This window comes from Rattus norvegicus, chromosome 11 (genome assembly GCF_021556685.1).
Source record: "Rattus norvegicus strain SHRSP/BbbUtx chromosome 11, alternate assembly SHRSP_T2T, whole genome shotgun sequence".
Classification (NCBI taxonomy): domain Eukaryota; kingdom Metazoa; phylum Chordata; class Mammalia; order Rodentia; family Muridae; genus Rattus; species Rattus norvegicus.
In genome coordinates this window covers 44929809-44954008 of record NC_141544.1, presented here as the reverse complement: position 1 = coordinate 44954008, position 24200 = coordinate 44929809, and the positions used below count along the sequence as shown (strand labels likewise).

Here is a 24200-nt window from a genome sequence, read left to right as displayed (position 1 = left end):
GGCACTCTGTCATCTCCAGCACTCTTACAATGCACACAATAATCACACCTACATTTAAAAAATGCAAATAAAAAAATCCACATTAAAATCCTGCCTCCTCAAAGTCATGACAGTGACAAGAGACTGCCAAAAGCAACAAAACAAAAAAACCAACAAGTATAAATTTGTATCATTACTTCATACTTGCCAAATCCTGAAGATATTTTATAACTGCTTTCTTAATTCTCCAAATCTTTCAGGTTTAACAAAAATAAAACAAACAAAAACCTTCCAAATTATTTAGGAAGAACCCTCCAAAACTGCAGTAAGCTCTAAGATGACTAATAAACCTATTTATTTAGGATAGCTTTAAGTGTCTCAGCCACAGTGCAGAGCGCAGTCATGAGACCTGCCTTTAGTGGAGACACCCTATGACTCAAAGACTGGTGTACCCTGTCACCTGTTCACTTACAAAGCTAAACCCTTGCTGGTTCCAAGGACCTTCACATAAAGCTCTTCTTGGTATTAGTTTAGCATGTTTTCCAAAGGCCATTGTTTGGAGGGTGGAGGGGATCTGTTTCTGACCACTGTTGATGCAGCAGCTTATGAATTCAGAGGCAAAGCACCCAAAAGCAAGGGAGACACTTCCTGTCTCTATCACTAGAAGTCAGTGCTAGGACCATCTCTTTCTCTGTCAAATAGGACTCTCTCACGGCATCAGCTAAGTCACATTCTGCTTTCTGTAGAATGGTCCATCTGGCTGAAATTCCCATACAGGGTCTGAGTTCTAACTCCCTTAAATCTGCCATCACAGGAAACAGAGCGGCCAAATTTGAACTCAGAACTGTCCAGGGTTGGACACAGGGACACACACCTGCAATCCCAGCACTGAGAATGCGGAGGCAAAGGACTGCTTCAGTCCCAGGCCTGCCTGGGCCACCGTGGGACTGTCTCAAAAACCAGGAAGTGTGTGAATCTGTCTTCTCTCTTTCAGCTCCCCCAAAGCCACTGCTGACACCAGCTTCTCACTGGACACTGTAATAGCGTGTAGGTATGTTTTTAGAGTTTTCTAACTCAAAGTACTTACAGGGATTAATACTTTCTAAAGAATTCAAAATAGAAAATAGTAAACGAAACAGGTCAATTCAGATTGTACAAAGACTTAAGTACTACAGTACAATGACAGTACACTTCAAGTGTCAGTCACGAACAGACATTACCAAAGCCTCGAATTTCAGCTTTTCAAGACTATTTCACATTTCTTTAAGTGGGGGGTAGGGTCCTAAATAAAATATACAATAAATTTTGTATATTATTATGTTTAAGAAGTGAGTAATTCTTCTATAAAAGCACCATGAGCGAGGTCGGAAGCTCCTCCATTTTAGGAAGAATACACGTGGAAACACCTCCATCTGACACGCAGCATTTCAAACTATATTTTGTATTCATAAGCCTTTTTTCACAGTTAATAGTTTTCTTTGATATAACTTTTTTTTTAAGAAAAACATTTCCAGAACAGAAATATTTGGGGCATACAGAAATGGTCCCCCATAATAGGCAGATTCATGATAATTTCAAACACAAAGGTGTTCTGAAGTAGCAGGACTTTGTCCACTAAAGCCATGGGTGACACATTACTTATAGTTTCACACTAAGTCAGAATGCAGACTTGTTGTTCATGCATTAATGAATTAGACCCACAGACAGGAGAGAAATGCACACGGTGCTGTGTCTGACCAACAAGAAAGGGAAGAAAAGATGAGATGTGAAAGTCAACTTAAATCAGCCATTAACTCCTTTAGGTGTTAGAAACACAATTATGAAAACAGCTAGTTAAACACTGAATCTTATTTTTACTGTCTAAGGCGACTACTTTATTGATACGCCAAACCGGAAAATCACTTGCAATGATCTATGAAATCCAGGATGCATATATCTAAAAAAGGAAAAGCCACAGGTCCTAGCACCAAACAGGCAACAAGGAAAATAGTCACTGGGTTCAGCTTGGATTCCTGTTGCAATTTCAAGATATAAGTGAACTAACAAAGCATCAAGTAGTGGTTCTGAACCTGTGGGTAGCAACCCCAAAAACAGACAATCCTTTCATAGGGGTCACCATCCTGCATATCAGATATCGACATTATATTTTGTAAGAGTAGCAAAGTCAAAGTTATGAAGTAGCATTGAAAACAACTTTTATGTGGTAGTCACCACAACATGAGGAACTGTATTAAGGGTTGCCACATTAGGAAGGCTGAGAACCGATGGCATAGATTATGTTGACCCTGAAAATGACCAACTGCACTGTCCTTAGCTTTGGGGTAACCCAGCACTGTCGGTGGTAGGCCTAGCAAGTCAAGACTGTAGTGACAGAAATGAAAAGTACTCAGCATCTGGTAATGTAAGGGTCACAAAAGAGACCTCCTTTGTCTCTACCACAAAGCCACACAGGTTAGCACTGGATTGCATGATCCAGCCAAACAGTAGGTATAGGCTGCATGGACACAGGTACAGGTCCTTTATCACAGCAGGAAATAGTGACTCTGAGAAGAGCAGGACTTGAAGATCTGTCAGTTCTTAATTATAACAATATATCTCTGTGAACGTCAAGTGTGATGTGCAACCACTCCCTGAATCATAGGGACATAACCAACATGGAGAAAGTCCTGATACTGCCCCAACAACAGGGTGGCAGCTCGGCTCAACTCATTCTCTCCAGCCTGAACAGACTGGGAAGGAGGACTCTGCCTGTTACCTGTCAACTGCGTGCAAGGGGTTCCAGAGCCTTCACACATGTTATTTATGTACAGAACAAATGAGTAAAATTAGACAATGTACTCAGAGTGTGCAATTCATTTACAAATGTCTTAAAGAAGTTCCCAACCACTCCATCAACTTACGTCTTTGATTTGAGGAAACACCAAAACTTATGCCATCTTAGACTTTTCATACACATTTTCACTTTATGTCATCTTGAGTCAAGTCCAATAATGACAATTCTGTGAGTGGAGTAAATAACCCCTGAGGCAAAGTATTAAGTACTCACATCGCTGTCTTCTAACTTGACTTTAAAGAGGCAGAATGTAGACATAGTACAGTTTACCAGGGACACTTAAAAGCAAAAACAAGTTTTCTTAATATAACTGACATGGATGTCACCTAATCATGGGTACAGTTAAAGGCAATGCTATAAATGAGTTATAAACTGTTATAAATGAGTTAAACTGAAATTTTAAAGCCCTCATGATCATCATGACAGTTATTGTGATCAATTTATACACGAGAAAACAAAGAGTTAACCTGCCCCAGAATCTAGTTGTGTGTAAGGTAGAATTTGTATCCCGTCAGTATCTGTATTGCTTCTGTCCCTAACTATACTGAAATACTGACTGCCTTCAGAGAAAGTCTTCCTGTGCTGACAGACAAAAATACTAACGATAGATTAAAAAAAACACCTCCACACATCATATGCGTTTAAAAACTTGTTTGCAAGCTAGGCATGACAGCACATCCTTGTAATCCTGGGAAGCCTGAAGCAGAAGGATCACAAGTTTGAGGCCAGCCAGTGGGGCTGCATAAAGACCATAAATAAAAGACCAGCTCAAAAGAAACAATGTGGAGTGGCCAGAAAATCCTCATGGCAGACACACGGCGAACATGAACAGAACACTGCAAAGAGCACATGTAACAAAATCCAACTCAAGGATTTAAGTGCAATCGTGTGTAAGTGAGTATGTGGAGAAAATGATATTAAAAACACAAAGATTGAGGTACATGAAGTTCAGTTTCAGAGTGTTGCCTAACACATACAAGAACCTGTGTGATTCCACATTCAAGACCGGCCCCACTCCTGCTCTCTATTTCAGTGTCTGCTCCCTGTCTACCTCAACCCCTCCAGTCTGCCTTCCTTCCACATCACCATCCGACATATATCACACGCCCAGCAACTGGACTCCAGTGTCCTTTACACGGTGTTTCCTTCACAAGTACTGCACTGAGATTGTAAAGTTCAGATCTCCTGCACAACCACCGAGCACCAAGAATGGCTCCTTAAGCAGTAGATGGCAGATTTAAGAGGTCAAAAAGGAACAGAGCACTTCCTTCCCTCAATTTCAAATTGGTGAGCAAACACCAAGCAGTGCTGGTACAGCACATAGAGAAACTCCTCCAGTCCTCACAAGATCTCAGTAGCAGATGCAATTATTCCCAATTTAAAGGTAAGAAAACTGAGGCTGGGGTTGCAGGTCAGTGGTACAGCACTTGCCTGGCCTCCACAGGGCCCTGGGTTTGATCCCTAATAGGACTAAAAACAAGCAAGAACTGAGGAGTGTCAAGGGTCGCTGAGATACAGGAACACCTCTGTGGTTATGGAATTGCATCCTTTTGTAGTATTCTTCAGGAAAACACAAACACAGACGAGCAGAAATGAATACACATCAAGAAAAACACAACTAGTTGATGCAAGAAAGGAGGAAGCAACATTTACGACCCACACACTCCTGAACAGCAATGCACCTGCGGTAATGGCACCTGTGCTAAAACCCTTAGGACAAACACTGGTGGCTAACTGACAAGTCAGTCTTATAATGGAATGCCACATGACCATAACTACACGGTACTCCACAAACGTACACCTCAAGAACCCAAATTCCTATCCACTACCTTCCAGAAAATTTAAACTCAAACAACACTGTGCGCACACAGACAGTGGATTCACTACTATTAACAGCATGTGAGACCAGTAAGGAAGTGTAACCTGTGAAACCTGTTCCAATTCAGAATGGAGTAAAGGACAGTGAAGACGTAACAGCAGATGGTAAGGTGGCTGTTTTTAAAGGGCGTCACAGTAAAACTCTCCTGGTTACAGGAGAACTGGTGTACTCATCTTTGCTTTTGCTTTTAAGCTGAAGTCTTCCAGCAGTAACTGACTCAAGTATGAAAGTCAGTACATACCTGCTCAAGATCAAATGTCCAGTTCCAAGTTTACTATCCCACATGTCACTTGTCACAAAAGGAAAGGAGGCACCATTTAACACAGAGTCATCTAACACATCATCAAACCAGGTAACTGCTTACTATCCCCAACAAGACACTGGCACAGCGCCCAACACAATGCGAACATCCCTGTGCAGAGTCCTACTGAGGTATCTACGCCGCCTCTAAGCACAGGAGGAACTGCGAAGACCCTGAGTGATGTGTGGATTCTGCAAAGCACCAATGGCATTCTGGAAAAGGTTGTAGAACTGCCCAAGGAAACCAAACAACACCTAAAAGCATGATCCTTGACTTACTACTAATGTTTTTAAAAACTAAAATTAAACAAATTTCAGTATAAATTGACTATTATACCAATTTCTAATGCAATGCCTGTACTGCACTTGAGAAGCTCTCACTCCTAAATAGTATCAAGGTGTACATCACTCAGCGGTTGCTGCTCTTCCAGAGGTCCTGAGTTCAATTCCCAGCAACCACATGGTGGCTCACAACCATCTGTAGTGGGATCTGATGCCCTTTTCTGGTGTGTCTGAAGACAGTCAGTGTACTCATATAAATAAAATAAATAAATCTTAAAAAAAAAAAAAGATTGCATGACTTCTAGCAACTTGTGATGAAAACTAAAATCGACTGTTCTTGTAACAGTTTAAAACTTTAAGGGTTAAAGTATAAAATACACTTCAAAAACAGGCAACAGAAGTAGCTAAAGACTAAGGCTGGTGGATCTGTTAGAGCTGAGCGGTGCTATTAATGTAGGCCTAACCCTTATCACACCTACGAAATGTGGGAATACGCACCCCAAGGCAACACCAGATACTATCAAATTAAAGAATTGTGGAGATGTTGAGGCTACAGCTCATTGAGAAGGTTCCATCCCCAGGACAGTATAAACCAGATACGCTGGCACATGCTACACTTGGGACGTGGACCCAGGAGAGACAGAAGCTGAAGGTCTTCCCAAGTTCAGGAACAGCTGAAATACATGAGAGCCTGTGTCAAGACGGGCCAAGGGGAATGCAGAAAAACGACTAAATAACTCTGTGCTCTGTCAACTCTTTCAAGCAAGGTTTTTCTAAAAAGTAACAGCAGTAGTTGTCAATATCTTTTGAGCTGAAAAATGTATGAATACAACTCCATCAAGACCTCCTTATGCTCCAGTTAACAGCCTCAGCTCATCTATGTACTGAGTTTCCACCTTATCTGAGCACCTTAACTATAAAGCAACTTAGCACCTTCTGTTTCTTTACACACATTTGCTAGTGTCTCCTGCTAGAATCTGAACCTTGAAAACCATGAACACTCAGACTGTGTATTAACCAGAGCATTCCTGAAATACATGGTAGTACTGGCACCTACTGGTACCCAATAGATGTAGACTACATTCAACACAAAAGCACTTGGACTAAGCTACAGTACAGATGTAATTAATAAAGGCATGGCTCCCACTTCAGACTGCCAGAGTCCTAGCCTGGGTAAGCCATGTGATGCTGAACACTTCCCCCCTCCTTTTCCCCCTTTCCCCCTCTTCTTTCCTCTTCTTCTTCTTCATAATGTGAATCACACTAATCTTCAAGATGTTGAAGAATCCAAAGTGGAGGAAAAGCACATACCTCATATTCACACACACAGCCTCTACTTCAGTAATCACTGAGGCTGGGCAGTACAACTTGAGTATCTATCCCTCTCTAAGGCTAACGACAATATAACCTAAAGCAGTAAACACAACCAGGTCAACGTTAGAGCTCACCTTCACAGGAGTATAGGTGTATGTGTGTGCATGTAGGTGTTCAACCTACTTGGTTTCTGTTTCATGTTTCTAGAAAACCTGTTCCTAGAACAGTTACTACATGGCTTCTCTTTTCCCATGTGACGAGACAGACACTTCAACCACAGCATCTTCATGATAAAACAGTCTCTCTAACTCTCCTAAGAAAACAAGGCCTCCTATGAAAGCCAGTTTAGCTGTGTCCTAACTTCCCCTAAGGAAAAAGGATTTTTTTTTTTCAAGAAGCAAAACTAAGACCAGAAACAGAATAACTTAACAATATCCTGAATAAATCAGCACAAAACATGTATGTTGCTGCAAACATGGAATGCAGGAGGCTCTACTCTTCTGTTTCCGGTAAGACACGAAAAGATGTAAAATTCCAGAGAAAGGTTCTGAACCGCTTTCCTTTGGATATCAGAAGATAAGATCTTGAAAATTTTAGTAGTAACTTCCAGTAATTTCATCCTAATCAGGTAAAATATTTAACAACAACAACAAAAATGTTATTAGGAGAAATTCTCAAATTTCTTCACTCTTTTTCTCATACAGACTGAATTTGGAAAACAACAAACAGCAACAACAACCCCGGAAAATAAAAACTTACTTCGTCCACACAGGAAAGTGGCATTCTTGTGAGACCAGAGTGCTCCAAGGCCTCAGGCTTGGGCTGTCCCTGTCAGAAACTTGCCGACTTACGGTTTCAGATCACAAACTCCACACAGGCACTCTCTCTCGAGGCAGCTAACAAATCAGCCAGCAAGCAGTACACCAACAAAGGAACAATCAAAACAACCTAGACTGGATCACTGACTTAAGAGGTCAAGCAAGTTAAAAGGCAAACAGGGGAGCAAAAGTACATGTATGCTAGAAAACACCAGGCAAATAGCCTATGCTCAAATTTTAACTTTTAACTCACCAACTGAAACTCACCTTACAACTGAACCAAAGCCCGCACCCACTGGATGTTTCTATCTGCGATGCACTTACTGGAGATGTTAGCCGTTTCTGTGCTTTTCTAACAGAGACAAGAACTGCACATCCCTGGTGGGAACCTCATCCCAGCCACTGAGCATCCACAGCACTACTCTCTGGCTACAGACATAGCAATCTGGCTCCCGCTGCTGCACCTGATAAAATGGAAGAATTTAATGGCCAGAATAGATGTCAAGGAGAACATTTTCCAAAAGTAAAATAAAAGCAAAGTCAAAACAGACTCCTGTTGATTATGGGGAAAGGCAGCTAAGTACCAGGATCTGAAGCCTCAGGACTCCGGGAGATACCGGGAGATCCCGGGAGATCCTTGGTTACTTTTATGCTTTCACTTCCAATTTTCTAAGTTCTTACCTAAGTACCAATCTCTTGGGTATTCAAAAACTGAGTAAAGGTTCTCTTAACAAGGACACTGTACATCACAGGAGAAATTAGTAAGGCAAAGGAGAACCAAACAAGTCAATTGAGACAGCCTTTCCGAAAGGTATGCTCACAAGGGCCTGGAGCTGAGGGTTCAAATGTGCAATGTGATGTCAGGTATCTGGAGTAGGAGTAAAGAAGGGAGAAAGACAAAGAAAAGATTAGTTGAGGTCATGGTCTCTCCTCTACAGAAGCACAGAGCCTAGTCACAAATAGAAACTCAGTCTCCAGTTTTCACTAAGAAAGTGCACTGTTTTCCCTAACGCTCTATTCTGAGGATCATGGGTTAACGATTACCATCTTCCACCTGGCCATAAATGTCATGTTCCAGACAAAGCATCACTGTGTGGAAGCACTATTTCTAACCCCTAAGAAATCAATAAAATGGGTGCAGATCAAGCAGCCCTAATGAGCAGGGCATGGTGGCTTACCCCTGTAAGAGTCCTCAGGAGGCTGAGGCAGGAGGAATGGCATGAATTAGAGACCAGCCTGGGTTATGTACTGAGTACTAAGCCAGTCAGTCTGGTTAGCACAGTAGAAATTCTACCTGGACAGGGAGGGAAAAAGACAAAGGAAAAACAAAAGTAAAGCTAAGCATGCTTAAAATAATCCAACAATTAAAGTGTCAGTGTATGTAAATTCTGTTCCTCACAGCTCCCACTGTCAAGGCACACTAGTCAGATGCACCGCTGAAGCCTCTCCGTGCACTTTAGCCTAAGCGGCCTCACATAATCCAACAATCTGAAACTACAAATGCTAGGGTTTTTTGGTTTGGGTTTTTTTAGTTATTTTTTAAGAATTGAACATATTTCATGTTTACTGAGTAAGTAATTAGTCCATTATAAACCAATGACAAATAAACAAGGTGGACTTTGTCTATATGACAGTCCAAAGAGATTTGGAAGCCACTTAAACCCAATTAACTAACTCAGAAGTTACAAAGTGAGAGCGCTACCTGATCTAGACATACCTCATTTGACCTATGGTGCCAACACTCTGAAGACTAGATTTCCTATAAAACCTGATTTCTACAAAGAAGCAAGAGTGAGAAAGGGTGGTGAGCCCAGGTCACAAGTGCAGCGGTCACTGGAGTGACCAGCACTGACCACACTAATTCACGGTGAGCAACAACTGTGTTTCAGTACTGGATGCTGCTGATACAGTAAGCAGATTAAGTTTACCTTGTGAGGCATCAGTAAAGGATCGATGGGAAATAGCGTTCGGAAGCTATTCTGGAGGCACACTGTGCATCCATTTCTCCTTCAAAGGCCTTCAGTAAGGATCATCTTCATTCAGAAATGAGAAACTAGGGGTCTAAAATGCTTAAAAATCCTAGGACGTGCAAGCAGCCTCTAAACAGGTTCTAACAGCCTCTAAAGAACCTTCCAGGTCTCCCGCTGCCAGCTCTTACTGATCCTACCATAGCAACTAATCTCTTTATTTGGAATTGCATGTTCGTTTGCTCATTTAGCAACAGAATCAAAGCACATACTGAAGCCGGTCTCTTCACCCAGTCACCATGTCTGACACAAACCATCCCTACATACCTTAAACGTTTTAATACATGAACTGTATATTTATTGGTCAACCTTAACATGAGACCAAGCCTTGGAGAATGGAGATGATGACAGTCTCTTTGTTCAAACTGTGCAGCATCTACAAATGCAGCAGCTGCAACTCCAGCAGTTTCCTGACAGGGGAAAGCTTCTGTAAGGCAATCCACACGGCACGGAGTCCAAGCCCACTGTTCTTCCTTCTCCTGAGCTCAGAAAACTTGAGCACTTCTCATCCTATAGGCACCATTTTAACCACTCGCCTTGGACCAACTCATTCTAAAGACTCCAACTTGGTTTTCTGAATAAAGTTTGCCTTTATTTTAGTCCATTTATATGATATGCAAAGTACTATAAAAAGACTTTTGGGCAGTAAACAACACAGTCCCAGGAAAGCTCACTGACTTGTTATCGCTTGTTATAGAGGGTCACCATGCTATATGCTATCAAAAACTACTCTACAGAGAGAGTAGCAGTCCTCAAAGGCAGCTAGTGAACACCTATTACACAGAACACAGGAAAACACGAAACTGAAACACAACCAACCCAAAAGAACTACAACCTATCACAGCAGGTAAGACACACTAATCAATTAGCTGTTAGGACAAAGTAGAAAGTAACCCATGGGGATGATACAATGCAGAGCACACACTGGGAATACCCACGTCTACATTATTAAGTGCCAGGCCTTGATACCTGTTTAAGGTAGCAAGTAAACTTAAACGAACTTGAAGGTTTTCATGGAAGTGGTATAAAGGGGAGAGATTCCAGACAGAAGAACCATGTAGTACATGCATGAAGAAAATGAAAGGGAATGGTAGACACAGAGATCCACAATTTTGTTATTCAGTATGCTGAGTGAAGAACACAGGAAATTAAGTAATGATGTCAGAATAGTTTGGAATTATATCAGCCACCACCATGATGCCATATTTCACACTCTTCTGTGAAAAGAGTATACCCTAATTCAGCAAGTGTCCACACTATCAACTAGTATGAACTATCAAAGCTACACAATCCTATTTCCTTCTTAAACTTCATCTCAGATTTATTAAAATATTCCAAGAATAGGGGGCTGGAGAGATGGCTCAGTGGTTAAGAGCACTGACTGCTCTTCCAGAGGTCCTGAGTTCAAATCCCAGCAACCACATGGTGGCTCACAACCATCTGTAATGAGATCTGGTGCCCTCTTCTGGTGTGTCTGAGGACAGTGTACTCACATACATAAAATAATAAATAAATAAATCTAAAAAAAAAAATTCCAAGAATAACTAACTTTGTACTCCAATAAATTATGAGTGCTAACTATCCTCAGTGAAGAGCTCCTCTCAGCAGCAGAAGAAACCACTGAAGCAAGAATCTAAGATTGCTCACCTAAGGCAGAAAGCACATGACTGAGACCTCAGGAACACACGGTTTCAGTCTGAGGTAACGAAAACAGACGTTCCACAGCACTAACATGACTCTGGGAACCACACTCTACACTCAGCTGGCAATGCCAAGGTGATGTCTGAGAGCCTACAACAAGCAGAGGGAAAAGCCAGTTTGGGGCTTGATTCACAAACCACATGTCAAATGTGAAACACTGCAAAAGAGGGAAGGATCACAATAGGAAAGTCAGAAAACAGCACCATCAAAAGCTAAGAGAAATGTCAAGCCTGGAAAGTGTCTATCCCGTAAAGAACTACATGATAAACGGACAGCCTCATACTTCAATACAACCTCACTTTTCTCATCTCCACAGAGCCATAAAATGTCACTTCTTTTCCTCAACTATTAAATGTGAAACTGTTTCTTAGACCATGGTGGAGAAAAGCTAAGCGGCAGGTGAGCCAGTGTGCACTCTACTTTTGAGCAATGGAAGAGTAAGAGGGACCAATTGATTGCCCAGCCGTTTTCCTTTTATACAAACTAATAGTCTATGAGGTATTTATTTAATTCCTTAAATTTGACTTCCCTAAACAAAGATAATTACATGTTTTGCAACAAATCTGATGGTTTAACAAAATGGCCTTCTTAAATGGAACACTAAAAGGAGAGATCCCTGGGCTGGAGAGATGGTTAAGAGCACTGACTGCTCTTCTAGAGGTCCTGAGTTCAATTCCCAGCAACCACATAGTGGCTCACAATCATCTATAATGGGATCTGGTGCCCTCTGCTGGTGAGTCTAAATAATAAAATGCATATTTTTTTAAAAAGACGATACCCCTTTCTTTTGAATATATAAACTCATGAGAATATTATAAATTCTAGTACAAAGCCAGTGACTAAGTCAACTAGAAATCCCTACCATTAAATCAACTGCCACTGATTTTTACACACATATGAATAACCAGACACATCCTCCTCTCTCTACTCCTCTTTGCACTTGCATACTCAGCCAGACTTCTGTGTCCCAAAGTTCACCTACTAAACATGACAAGCAACAGCACTCATGGAAAGTATGACTTTACGAAATAGCTCTCGGTGCTTTGGGGTATTTTACACTGAAAAGATCAGGTAGAAACCTCCTTATAAATACGACCTGGGCTCTAACTCTACAGTAGACATTAGTAATGCGTGCATGAGTGCCACTGGGGTAGAGTGCACTGACAGCGGTGTAGATCTACAAGCGTATCTGACAGGAAGGACTCCTTACCCCTACACCACTCCTTGTTACTTAGCTGCAGCTCAGGGGCAGGCACAAGACTCCTTCTATCACCTGCTGCTGCAGTGAGCTGTAACCCAAGAGAACATTAATGCCAAATTAAAGTACAAAATTGTCTACAAAGCTCTTTTAAGTGTGTAGCTTCAAGCACAGCACTAAGAATGACCATTAAAGCTAAGAGCAAGAAAATGATTGATATGAATGACACGTGATAGCTGGACACTTCCACTTGACCTTCTGCACCAACTAACAACAGAAATCTCACCATGTCTACTGACCAAATGTTGTCAAGCCAGCCCCATCTGGGAGTTCTAAAAGGCTAACATTTCTAGTATTTCTTCCAGAATATCCTAAATTGGACACAATTTTAGAGCATCACAAAACATTAGCCAGGTTGTATTATGAAAAAGGCCAGGGTGAAAGAAACAATACAAAACTCTTCAGCTGCTAAGTTTTGGAAAAATCACTGCCTTCTGCACGTTACAATTATCAACAGTCTTTTGTAACTAACTCCAAAGTATTCCACAAAACTCTTATCCTGCAAACTATTTTAGTGAGCTACTATAAATTATAATCAACTTTTTACTAAAACTAAAAATGGAGAGTACCGAGCAAAGCTCCACGTTCTAATGCGGTGACGATGCCCTGTACTCCCTCCTGAACATCTCTATGGCTCTTAGGAAAGCAGGTTCTTGTGTATTCCAGGCAGGCATCAAATCACTCTACAGGCAAGGGTGACACTGTACTCCTGATCCCCCCGGCTCCACTCCCCAGACATGTACCACCACCACTGCGATTCCTAGTTTTAAAAAAAATCCCGGGGCTGGGGATTTAGCTCAGTGGTAGAGCGCTTACCTAGGAAGCACAAGGCCCTGGGTTCGGGCCCCAGCTCCAAAAAAAAGAACCAAAAAAAAAAAAAAAAAAAATCCCTATATACAAAAGGACATATAAATGCTATCTTACTGTACACTCAGCCGTCTAGTAACTAAACTAGTTATTATTTAAACCATTCACACACAACAATTCCTGAGTAATAATGACATGATTTCAAGAAAAGTATTTCCTCGTGGCTGTCACAAATCCATCCTAACAATGACCGATCACCTGACCAAAAGAGTAAGACCTAACAAAGTGCTCTGAACTATGTAACCAAAGAATATTTACCTACTACACAGATTCTTCTTCTAAAAATGTCTTCTTCTACACCTATTTCAAGTATTAAAAAACAAAAACAAAAAACTTATGAAGTCCTTTAGGGCTGGGTATGGCTTTATCAATTCATATCCACCACTACCTTTCACCTATCTGAAAGTAAAAACTGCAAAAAGCCCAATAGCTCTTCCCAGACTCCAGAGAAGCAACTCATCAAGTACTCTCAGTCTCACCCAGTCTTGAATCAATCTCCATCCAAGTGCCTCCCAAGTGGAGGTAGGGAGCTGACCACACTCACCATCCCACAGGCAATCAGTCCTTTCGAGAAGAGGCTGCTGGGATCTGTAGCTTGGTGTTCCCTCTGCAGCTGTCTGTCCTTCCTGTTTTCTCTCCTGAAGCTATTAGAAGCCCGGGTAGGAGCGCTTCCAAAGCCACTGTCGGTAGCTCTTCTATGAAGACATCCAAGGCTGTGTGTCCTAAGCAGCTACCTTTCCAATGGCTTGTCAGCACCCTCAAAGCCCAACCTCAGTCTGCTGTGTCGCTCTACAGTATTCGAGAAGTTACCCGTGTTTTTATCTTGTTTCTTATGCTAGAGAATACAAAATTACAACTTTGTAATAGCATTAAAATCCAAGGGCACCAAATCTTGAGGACTGTGGCCTACACCTGTAAACACAAAAACCTAGAAATATATCAAAAACAAGGGCTCGTGAGAGTCAACTCCAACTACAGAATGAGGAGACAGCCCTAGAACTTTTGGACTTCTATCATGAGGTCTCAGCCCGAGAACTATCACAGACAATCTGCTACAAAGGCACTATGGCATGTCAACATCTATCTTTAAACTCTAAAAGCTCGGTTGCAGTAAGTCAAGCCTGAGGTCAAGGACAGTAAAATAAAGCAAGAGTCACGATAGGAAGACAGACAGACTGTTTGGTAGGCACAGGAAAAACCAGAGTACAACACTGGGAGTCAGTCCCTAGCAGACAACATTCTCTCAACTCCCTTTTCTGCCACAAAGCTTGCTTACTCTCAGTTCTGGAACACAATATGCTTGGAGAGAAGGAATACGGTCACATGAAAGGGTGCACTATCAGGTATCCAACATGCATCGTAGAACTCAGGGTTTAGAAAGCCTTCCTGCTACAGAAGCTAACTTCCCCAGGTCGGAACTGTGGCTTCCCAAACGCCTGCTGTAGATGTGCAAGCCACTGGGGCATTTTATATTAAAAAGGTGCATATTCCTTTACACACACAAGTATACATTCTGTTAGAATTCAATTTTCTAAAGCTGAAAGCAAACAACCTTTTCAACGTCAGAACTGAAAAAATGAGGTCTCTTTGGGTCAAGGATCTCCTCAGTACAACTTCCACAGTGTGAACGAGTGCTCTTCTTCCCTATTCCCCAAGGGTGCTCTGACCGTACCCTCAGGCAAAGGCTTTGAGTAGGTTATACTCGACTTTTGAATCAGAGTGAACACATATCCATATAATGGTAAAATACATTTACCAATATACTGGCAGCCATGCTAGGTAGGAGTTTCCCATTCACGGGAGTAAAAAGGATCGCTGCTACCTCACACCTTGCCTAACACAAGGTCAAAGGGGAATCTTGGTGGTACACATTTTTTTTTCCAGTTTCTAACATCACCTAAAAAGTATACAGGAAGGCTTAAGCAATTTCCACTTAATCAGAAACGGTCCCTCTTTAATACTCTTGCAACCCTGACCATTGTTGTTCCTTTTAAGGCTGTATAAACCCAAAGAGGAGAGAAGGTAAATAAAGTACTTTACCAAGAGGTGAGACAACTCAACATTCTCCCCAGGCAGAGAGTCCATAAGCTTGGGGGCACAAAGGCATGCTGACCACCCTCTGGACCATCAGGTGGCTCTGGAGTCCTTTCCAAGCTAACCCTGTACAAGGCAAACCTAACAATCTCCTCCTGCTGCATTTGTTCAACAGAGCCTACCTAGCCCATGACCCCAGGCTTAAGTTTATTTCAAAATGAAGCTACTACTTGAAATTGACCCAAAGCCTACATGCCCAGGGCTAAAAGAAAGCTGCTTCCAAAGTTCAGAAATGGCACAACGATTGCTTTTGTTTTAAATTGTACCTGCTACTACGTTACCGAATTCTCTCAGAAGAATGGGGATTTCAGCGACGATTGAGAAGTGCCTGACTCAGAACAGAGGACGAAGATAGCTGCCTCCACCGCTGACCCCAGTCCGTGACCCGGCTGCTGGTGGTTTATCATCCCTCCAAACCTGAAAGTCCCTACCTCAAGATCAATCAAAAGCTGGGGGAAGACACGTCTTCGGAAAGCACAAGCAAGGCCACAACTTGGATGAATAAAACTGGGCTAAGGGTACCCGGAGCAGGATTTTCGCTGGAGTCAGAAAAAGAAAGGTCAAAAGATTTTTTTTTTTTTAGCGTGACAGCGGTGACAAGTGCGTGGGGTACACAGCCGGCACTGGCGGGCTTTGGTGGAAGGCTGTACTGATCGCGGACGCTGAGGGCAGGCGATCGGGACGACGAGCAGCTTCTCGACGCGTGGGCGCAGAGCGGGGCCGGCCTGGGTTCTCGCGCGTGTGTCCTCCCGCAGTCCTTCCATCGGACTCCGGAGAGCCGGGGTCCGAGGCCCGCCCCGCCCCCTGGCCCGCTGCGTATTTGGCACACCCCCTCCCGCGACCGCGCACACGCGCGGGCACACCCCCACCCGCCTCCCGCGCGCACGCGGCCGCGCCGAGCGCCCGACCCACGCGCGCCCCCTTTGCTCCCGCGACCTCCCGCGGGCCGCGCGAGGGGTCCCGGTGTCCCGCAGGCAGGGCACGCGGGGCTGGGAGGGCCTAGAGGCGGCGGGGCGCGCCCGCGCGGGAACTCGGTCTGAGGGAAGGTCACTTACCCGCCGCATGGCTTTCAGAATCAAAGCCAACTCGTAGCGGGGCATCGCCCGGGATGGCGGCACCGAGTCCGGGGTCGCTAGGTCGGGAAACGCCGGGTGCAGTGGAAGACGAGAGGAGATGCAGCCGGTAGGCTCCCTGGCGGCGAAAGCACCGTGCGACCCCGCGAGGCCCGGTTTAAAGGCTCCGGCAGCTGCGCAGACGGCTCGCCCCGCCCACCGAGAGCCCCGCCCCTCGGTCCCGCCCCCCTCGCCCGGAGGGCGCCTGCACTCGCGCCTCGGTCGGCACCCGCCTTCCCTCCTGGGCCGTGCCCGTTCCCCGGAGCACGCGGCTCGTGGACACGGTCTTGAGCAGCCCGTGGGAGGCCGTATCCTATCTCCGTACGCACCCGCTGCGCGCCGCCTCCGCGCCGACCAACCTTGGGCTCTAGAAACCAGTGGAACTTTCCAGGCCTCCTCCCTCTCCCCCACCCCCGGCCACTTCCCGGGCGCTAGGCGAGCGTGTGCGCGTGCGCCGTGGTGCGGTGCGGTGCGGTGCGGTCTGGCTAGTGTGCGCCCCTCGCCGGCGTCTCTGGGGAGGAAGGCGGGGTGCTGCTGCACCCAGCCCCAAAGAAACAAGCCTGGAACCGAAGGGCTATATGGGCATTTGCCGTGTGCGCCTAGCCTGGCCCAGAAGCAGGTTAATGCTTCGACTCTTGCCAATTATTCTTTAAATATTACCCTTGCTTTTCAGGAAAAGGAATCTAAGGGTTCCCTGGGGCACAGGTGTAAGAAGGGCTTCCTACAAGGTTCCAGGTCCCGCACTCCCTTGCGCGCACGGAAACGCACATGAGCGCACACACATACACTCACATTCCTGTACATGCACACACCCACCCGTACACGCACACACAGAGCGAACTCAGGACTCCCCTCCCCTCCTTCTGCTGTTTTCTTACCTCTGGAAGCCGCTGATCCCGCTGCAATCGACGTCTTCTGCTCCCACCTTACCCCAGCTGAAAGGGTCTTTGAGTAAAATGTTCTTGTAACTTTAAAGTGCTCTGATAACAAGGTAATTTATTGAGAGCTTACTGTCCTATCAGGCAAGACACTAAGGCTGTTTGTTCTCACATTAGCTCTGTGAAACAAATCCTACAACTCAACCCTATTTTAGGTATTAGCAACCATAAACGTGCAAGGATAACTTCGTTAGTCCAAGGTCATACACAAACACCTAGAAAGAAAAATTGTGTGCAGAGTGTCTGAAGAGTAGGTTCACTGCCTACACCGACGAACCTCGCCCCATACTCCTCACAGGCCAGGATATTTGTTGGTCTTACTCAGTGGCATTAGACATCTTAGTAAAGCACAAATGGAGACTTATCTTCTTCACCTCCACAGACAAATCTCCACAAAAGATTACGGTATTGAATACAATCTATGACACCTGGGTTTTTAACATTTTCATTTCTCAGGTTTGTCCATAACCTGTGCCCTTCAAAACAAACTTCAAAACCATCTACTTAGCATCAGTCACACACCTGGTTGGTTGGGTTTCTGCTTTGTTCTGATTGTTGGGTGTTTTTTTGAATGGTTGGTTGGTTGGTTGGTTTTTAAGCAGCAGGCTACAAAAAAAAAAAAAAAAAAAAAAAAAAAAAAAAAAAAAAAAAAAAAAAAAAACCACCAGAAGGAAGAAGGAATTTCTGGACTTCAAGAAGTGAATTCCAGATCTGTCTGACATCCCACTTCAACTGTCCTTCCTGTCGTCAATTCCATGGCCCAGTTTAGGAATGTGAAAATAAGGGCCTCACATGGCTGAACCAACCCAAACGCCAAGCGATACCCTGAACTGACTGGCCTGGACTAGCCCCCTCTGGGAAGCACCACAGGTTTCCCTGATGTCCAGGGAAGAGTGAAGTCCTAGTTCTCTAGACAAATAGGGTGAGGAAGACAGTCTGGCTGAACAATGCCTTGGGGGAGGGGAGAGACAACACCCCCACAACCCTCCCAAGCTGTTGGCCACCCACAGACTCATCCCGTTTCTTAAAGGGAAAAAAGAAATTAGCTATCCTAAGTCCCCCTCCTCTTTCAGAGTTGTAAGTAAGTGGCTCTGGCTTCAATAATTTTGTTCTTAAAAGTTATGCCGATGAAAGTTTAGCATCTTGCAACTAAAACTGCAAGTTGAAATTTATCAAGATAATTTTACACTGTATACAGTATATTTGGTGAGCATGAAGAATCATCAGCCATTTCTCTAGCATTTAATTTATTGATCTTAAAAAATGTCTTTTTAGGATCTTGAAAAAAATCTAACATGGTAGATATGTAAGATTTTACTGGTCAGAAATTTTGACTCATTTTTTAAGTAAAGTCTTCTGGGGAGTAATAGGAAGACAGAATAAAGGTGGAAGATGAAATCCAGGATGCTCTGGTCAGTTCATCACCTTGCTGTCTCACCTTCTATTACTGTGTAGGGAGAGATTTGACCTTGAGCTTTTTACCATAATTCTCGAGATAGCTGAGTATTACTACTACTACTCCCATTACTACTACTATTATTACTATTATTATTATTACTATTATTATTAGCAGACCTAACATTTTGGCATTCATTGTGAGCCAGGAAGCACTATAAGTGCTTTGCATGTATTAATATTTATTTCTGACCATAAATATGGGTGTTATCACTTCTGCCATTACATAGGAAGAAAATGAAGCCTGACAGAGCAGAACTCTGGGCTGGCACATTTAACCCCAATACTGCACAGCCTCTTGGTGCCTACTAGCCAATGTGGCAGCCATGGTTTGACCAGCAGTATTCCAGGTGACTGTAGCCTCCCCTCCAGCGACTATACTAAACTCTTCTCCCTGAAAGCTTCTTCCTTTTCCCCTCCAACCACTGCCTGTCTGTTTTCACTTTCCTTAGGCCGGCTGCCCTCTCGGCTTGTATTTCTCCAACAGTATCCAAACTTACTCTGCCCCTTTGTCTGTGTCTGCCCAGGCTATCACTACAGGGTCTCCTCCCCAACTGCCCAGGAGCAGTTTCCCCAGGGTCTTGGCTGCCATCTTGATGGAATCTTCCCAGTCCCTTACCCCTCCCTGTCCCTGAAGGTGGCTGTTCTCCAACAGAGGCAGCCAACATCCTGGTAACTAGGATTGAAAGCATGAGGGGGCCATATCCTGAGTTCCTGTAATTCAAGCGCATTGCAATTTGGCCGGGTAGAACTTTTGAGTTGCTCTTCCTGTCAGGATCCCAGTCTATGGTTGCACAGCGGTTGGGCCATGGAAAGTATAGTCCACAGATAAAGAATCTGTTAGGGAAACAAGGCAAATTATCACAAATCATAAAGGCCTGGGCTGGCACAACTCAAAAGGAAAACAAAAGGATACCTTTGCTTACCAGCTTGTTCTTGCCTTCCATCCGTGAATTAATCTAAAGGGTGAAGGACCCTCCTGTATTCTAAACAGCGAGAGGTAAGCCGTATACAAGTCAGTCTGCTTGCCCGGCACCTATACAACTCCTTTTAACCCAGGCGGATCTCCTGCCCTGCACACACACACACACACACACACACACACACACACACACACAGAGAGAGAGAGAGAGAGAGAGAGAGAGAGAGAGAGAGGGAGGGAGGGAGGGAGAGAGAGAGAGAGAGAGAGAGAGAGAGAGAGAGAGAGAGAGAGGCACATAATTAAAAGTGAAAAGAAAGAAGTGGAGAAATAGAAAATTTTCAGTTAACGTACAATCATGTGCTCGTCTGTTAAACCATGTTCTCATCCGTTACCGCAGTGCTCCATCACATGTCTTCTTCCCCTTCAGAAAAAGGAGCTTCTGTTAACAGCGCACTGCATGCACTTTCCTGAATCTTACCTCACTGGGAGCTAGGATTGCTCCACAGCCCTCTGTTCCCATAGCCTACGCTTGAAGCACTGGCATGCCTGCCCTGTGTGCCTGCCCTGTGTGCCTGCCCAGTGTGCCTGCCCAGTGTGCCTGCCCTGTGTGCCTGCCCTGTGTGCCTGCCCAGTGTGCCTGCCCTGTGTGTCTGCCCTGTGTGCCTGCCCTGTGTGCCTGCCCAGTGTGCCTGCCCAGTGTGCCTGCCCAGTGTGCCTGCCCTGTGTGCCTGCCCAGTGTGTCTGCCCTGTGTGTCTGCCCTGTGTGCCTGCCCAGTGTGCCTGCCCTGTGTGCCTGCCCTGTGTGCCTGCCCAGTGTGTCTGCCCAGTGTGTCTGCCCAGTGTGCCTGCCCTGTGTGCCTGCCCAGTGTGCCTGCCCTGTGTGCCTGCCCAGTGTGCCTGCCCAGTGTGCCTGCCCTGTGTGCCTGCCCAGTGTGCCTGCCCAGTGTGCCTGCCCTGTGTGCCTGCCCAGTATGCCTGCCCAGTGTGTCTGCCCAGTGTGCCTGCCCAGTGTGTCTGCCCAGTGTGCCTGCCCAGTGTGCCTGCCCTGTGTGCCTGCCCAGTGTGTCTGCCCTGTGTGTCTGCCCTGTGTGTCTGCCCAGTGTGTCTGCCCTGTGTGCCTGCCCTGTGTGCCTGCCCTGTGTGCCTGCCCAGTGTGCCTGCCCTGTGTGCCTGCCCAGTGTGCCTGCCCTGTGTGCCTGCCCTGTGTGCCTGCCCAGTGTGCCTGCCCAGTGTGCCTGCCCTGTGTGCCTGCCCAGTGTGCCTGCCCTGTGTGCCTGCCCAGTGTGCCTGCCCAGTGTGCCTGCCCAGTGTGCCTGCCCAGTGTGCCTGCCCTGTGTGCCTGCCCTGTGTGCCTGCCCTGTGTGCCTGCCCAGTGTGCCTGCCCTGTGTGCCTGCCCAGTGTGTCTGCCCAGTGTGCCTGCCCTGTGTGCCTGCCCTGTGTGCCTGCCCAGTGTGCCTGCCCAGTGTGCCTGTCCTGTGTGCCTGCCCAGTGTGCCTGTCCTGTGTGCCTGCCCAGTGTGCCTGCCCTGTGTGCCTGTCCTGTGTATGACTCCATGTGCATTTGTGTTTGTCAGTCAATGGACCGATTTAGGCCACAGCATTTAGTACTTACTTGCTTTAAACTGTTTTACCTGTGGCCCCTCTGGTCAATCCTAAACCACTACATGCACTACATGCATTCTTCCCCTCCCTCCCCTTTCGGCCAGACCCCTTACCTGGGATTCTTTCTTCTCAGTAAACACAGAGTAGGCACTACCTGTTTAGATGCTCTCGGTGGCCCTGACTGCAGAATGAAATGCCAGATGGAAGGTGTGTTTTTCAGGTAGGTGTTCGACGAGCTCTTTAAACGTTTTCTCACTTTTCATACACCAATTTCCCAGTTACTTTAAAATTTTTGATTAAGTACATTTTGAGGGAGAAGGGCTGTTGACTCTACTGCAACAAACAAAGAAAATGCTAAGGTCTTGGAAATATAATTTCCCTAACCTCACCTTCTCCTATTATACAAAGAAAACTCAGGGCTGGAGAGATGGCTCAACAGTCAAGACCATTTCCAGAGGACCCAAGTTCAGTTCCCGGCACGTGTATGTCAGGCTGTGACTCAATCCGGGGGACATATAACACCTCTAGCCTTCATGAATGAGAGGCAGAGACAGACAGACAGACAGACAGACAGACACACACACACACACACACACACAGTCTTTTAAAATGATACAAATAAATCTTTTTTCCTTCTAAAAGTAATGGATTATTCTTTAAGAGACATTCTTACAACATCACTTTCTAGTGAAGAGATACTTAATATTTTTTTTAAACTATGGTCTTAAAAGGCAAAACACTCCTGCTGTCTCCACTTCCTAAGTTAGTTTTTCTTTGCTAACAATGTTGTAAAGTGTCCCCCAACAGCTTGTCTTAGGCCCACAAGGGTCCTTGATGTTCAATGTCAATAATGTTAGAGGGATACAACAGCTTTCTCTCCACAAGAGCAAATTCAGAAGAACGCTCTGGAAGCAAAAGCAAGACAGGTCAGCAGCTGTAGGAAGCCTGCGAGGAGCAAACCCCATCTGCCCAGGGCTCCAAGGGGCACTAAACAGAGGTCTAGGAGAGCCCCTCCCTCCCAGGGAGCCAGGGAACTGTGAGACAGAAGAGGAGCAATGGGTCACCTGGGCCAGGCTTGCGCTGCACGAGGAGGTCTAAGACTGCAGGCAAAGAGAGAAGATAGGGCAGGAAAGGCCTGAAAGGTGGCATTCACACATGCCAAGTGCAGAGAATGGCAGTGGGCTGTTGGAGCAGGCAAAGTGCATGCTCCTGGGCTGTTGAGGGTTGAAGAAGACAATGTTAGGATATGTCTGTGGCACACAGGACACATCGGACGTTTGAGGCTCAGCTCATTCCGAGCCAGTTTTGTTTGGTTCAGGCTATGTCTGTCTTGCAGGTGTCCTCATCTCTCTCTTAATTCATAGTGCTTACTTCACAATTCAGTCCATTGATTTTTTCCCCCTCATGAATCCTTACAGCAAGACTGGCTTCTGATATGCCATGGTGGCCTCCTTTATTACACTAGTTTAAACTTTCGAGGATGGTCACACAGCAAGCCACCCTGAGTCTGCCATTTGAAGATCCTTCCACCTTTAGAATGTTGACAGACCGTGTCATAACCAGCGGCCAACACTTCCCGGTGAGGTCAACGTACAAGAATCACCTGTCTGTGGGGGCCATCCCACCTCTGCTCGCAAGTGCTCTCTGGCAGTGGCTCTAGCGTGAACAGGGGAACATTACGTTCAGGCCGGGCTGAACACAGGATTAGTCACAGGAATCAATCTTACAGGTATCTGATTAGGCCCAATAGTTCTTCAGCACACATTGGCTCGGGGTGAGGCTGACTGAGTAAAGAGTTCTGTCCCAAATCTGAACTTTTTTGGACTTCCCCGTGTATTATGGAACAAGACAACGAATTTGTTAAAAAGAAAAAGGAAAAAAGTGGGGGGTTGGAAAGATGGCTCAGTGGTTGATAACACTTCCTGCTCCTCGGTTCTGAGTTCGGTTCCCAGCAGTGACATGGAACAGCTCCCACCTTCTTTCAGCTCCAGGGTATGATGTCCTCTTCTGGTCTCTGCAGGAACCTGCACACGCGCGCGCGCGCACACACACACACACACAGGCACACACCAAACACACACCACACACCACATACACACACCACACACCACATACACACACACACACACACACACACGCACACACAGGCACACACACCAAACACACACCACATACACACACCACACACCACATACACACACACACACACCACATACACACACCACACACCACATACACACACCACACACCACATACACACACACACACACCACATACACACACACACACACCACATACACACACCACACACCACATACACACACACACACACACACACACACACAGGCACACACCAAACACACACCACACACACCACATACACACACCACACACCACACACACACACACACACACACACACACACAGGCACACACCAAACACACACCCCACACACCACATACACACACCACACACCACACACACACACACACATACACACACACACACACACACACACCATACACACACACACACACACACACACAGGCACACACCAAACATACACCACACACACACACACACACACACACACACAGGCACACACCAAACACACACCACACACACCACATACACACACCACACACCACATACACACACACACACACACAGGCACACACCAAACACACACCCCACACACCACATACACACACCACACACCACATACACACACACACACACACACAGGCACACACCAAACATACACCACACACACACACACACACACACACACACACACACACAGGCACACACCAAACACA

At 45.4% G+C, this 24200-nt stretch overlaps 1 protein-coding gene and 1 long non-coding RNA gene across 13 annotated transcripts in view; both read right to left on the bottom strand.

Moving 5' to 3' along the window:
- Positions 1-16873, bottom strand: part of Mrps6 (mitochondrial ribosomal protein S6) — a 53199-nt gene extending 36326 nt beyond the window's left edge. For 7 of the 12 annotated variants that reach the window (NR_199267.1, NR_199266.1, NM_001437296.1 and 4 more), the window contains 1 exon segment: positions 16408-16557. Coding sequence is in view for 4 of the 12 variants with exons in the window: in NM_001437296.1 (NP_001424225.1) it covers positions 16408-16452 (45 nt within the window). In the remaining 8 variants the exon portion in view is untranslated. 12 annotated transcript variants of the gene reach the window in all.
- Positions 16874-20130: 3257 nt separating this feature from the next.
- LOC148002529 (uncharacterized) lies at positions 20131-22909 on the bottom strand. Its single transcript, XR_015633309.1, has 3 exons — positions 22753-22909; positions 21495-21714; positions 20131-20200 (listed from the first exon to the last, which is right to left on the bottom strand). It is a non-coding gene; the product is annotated as an uncharacterized LOC148002529 (long non-coding RNA).
- Positions 22910-24200: the final 1291 nt, after the last annotated feature.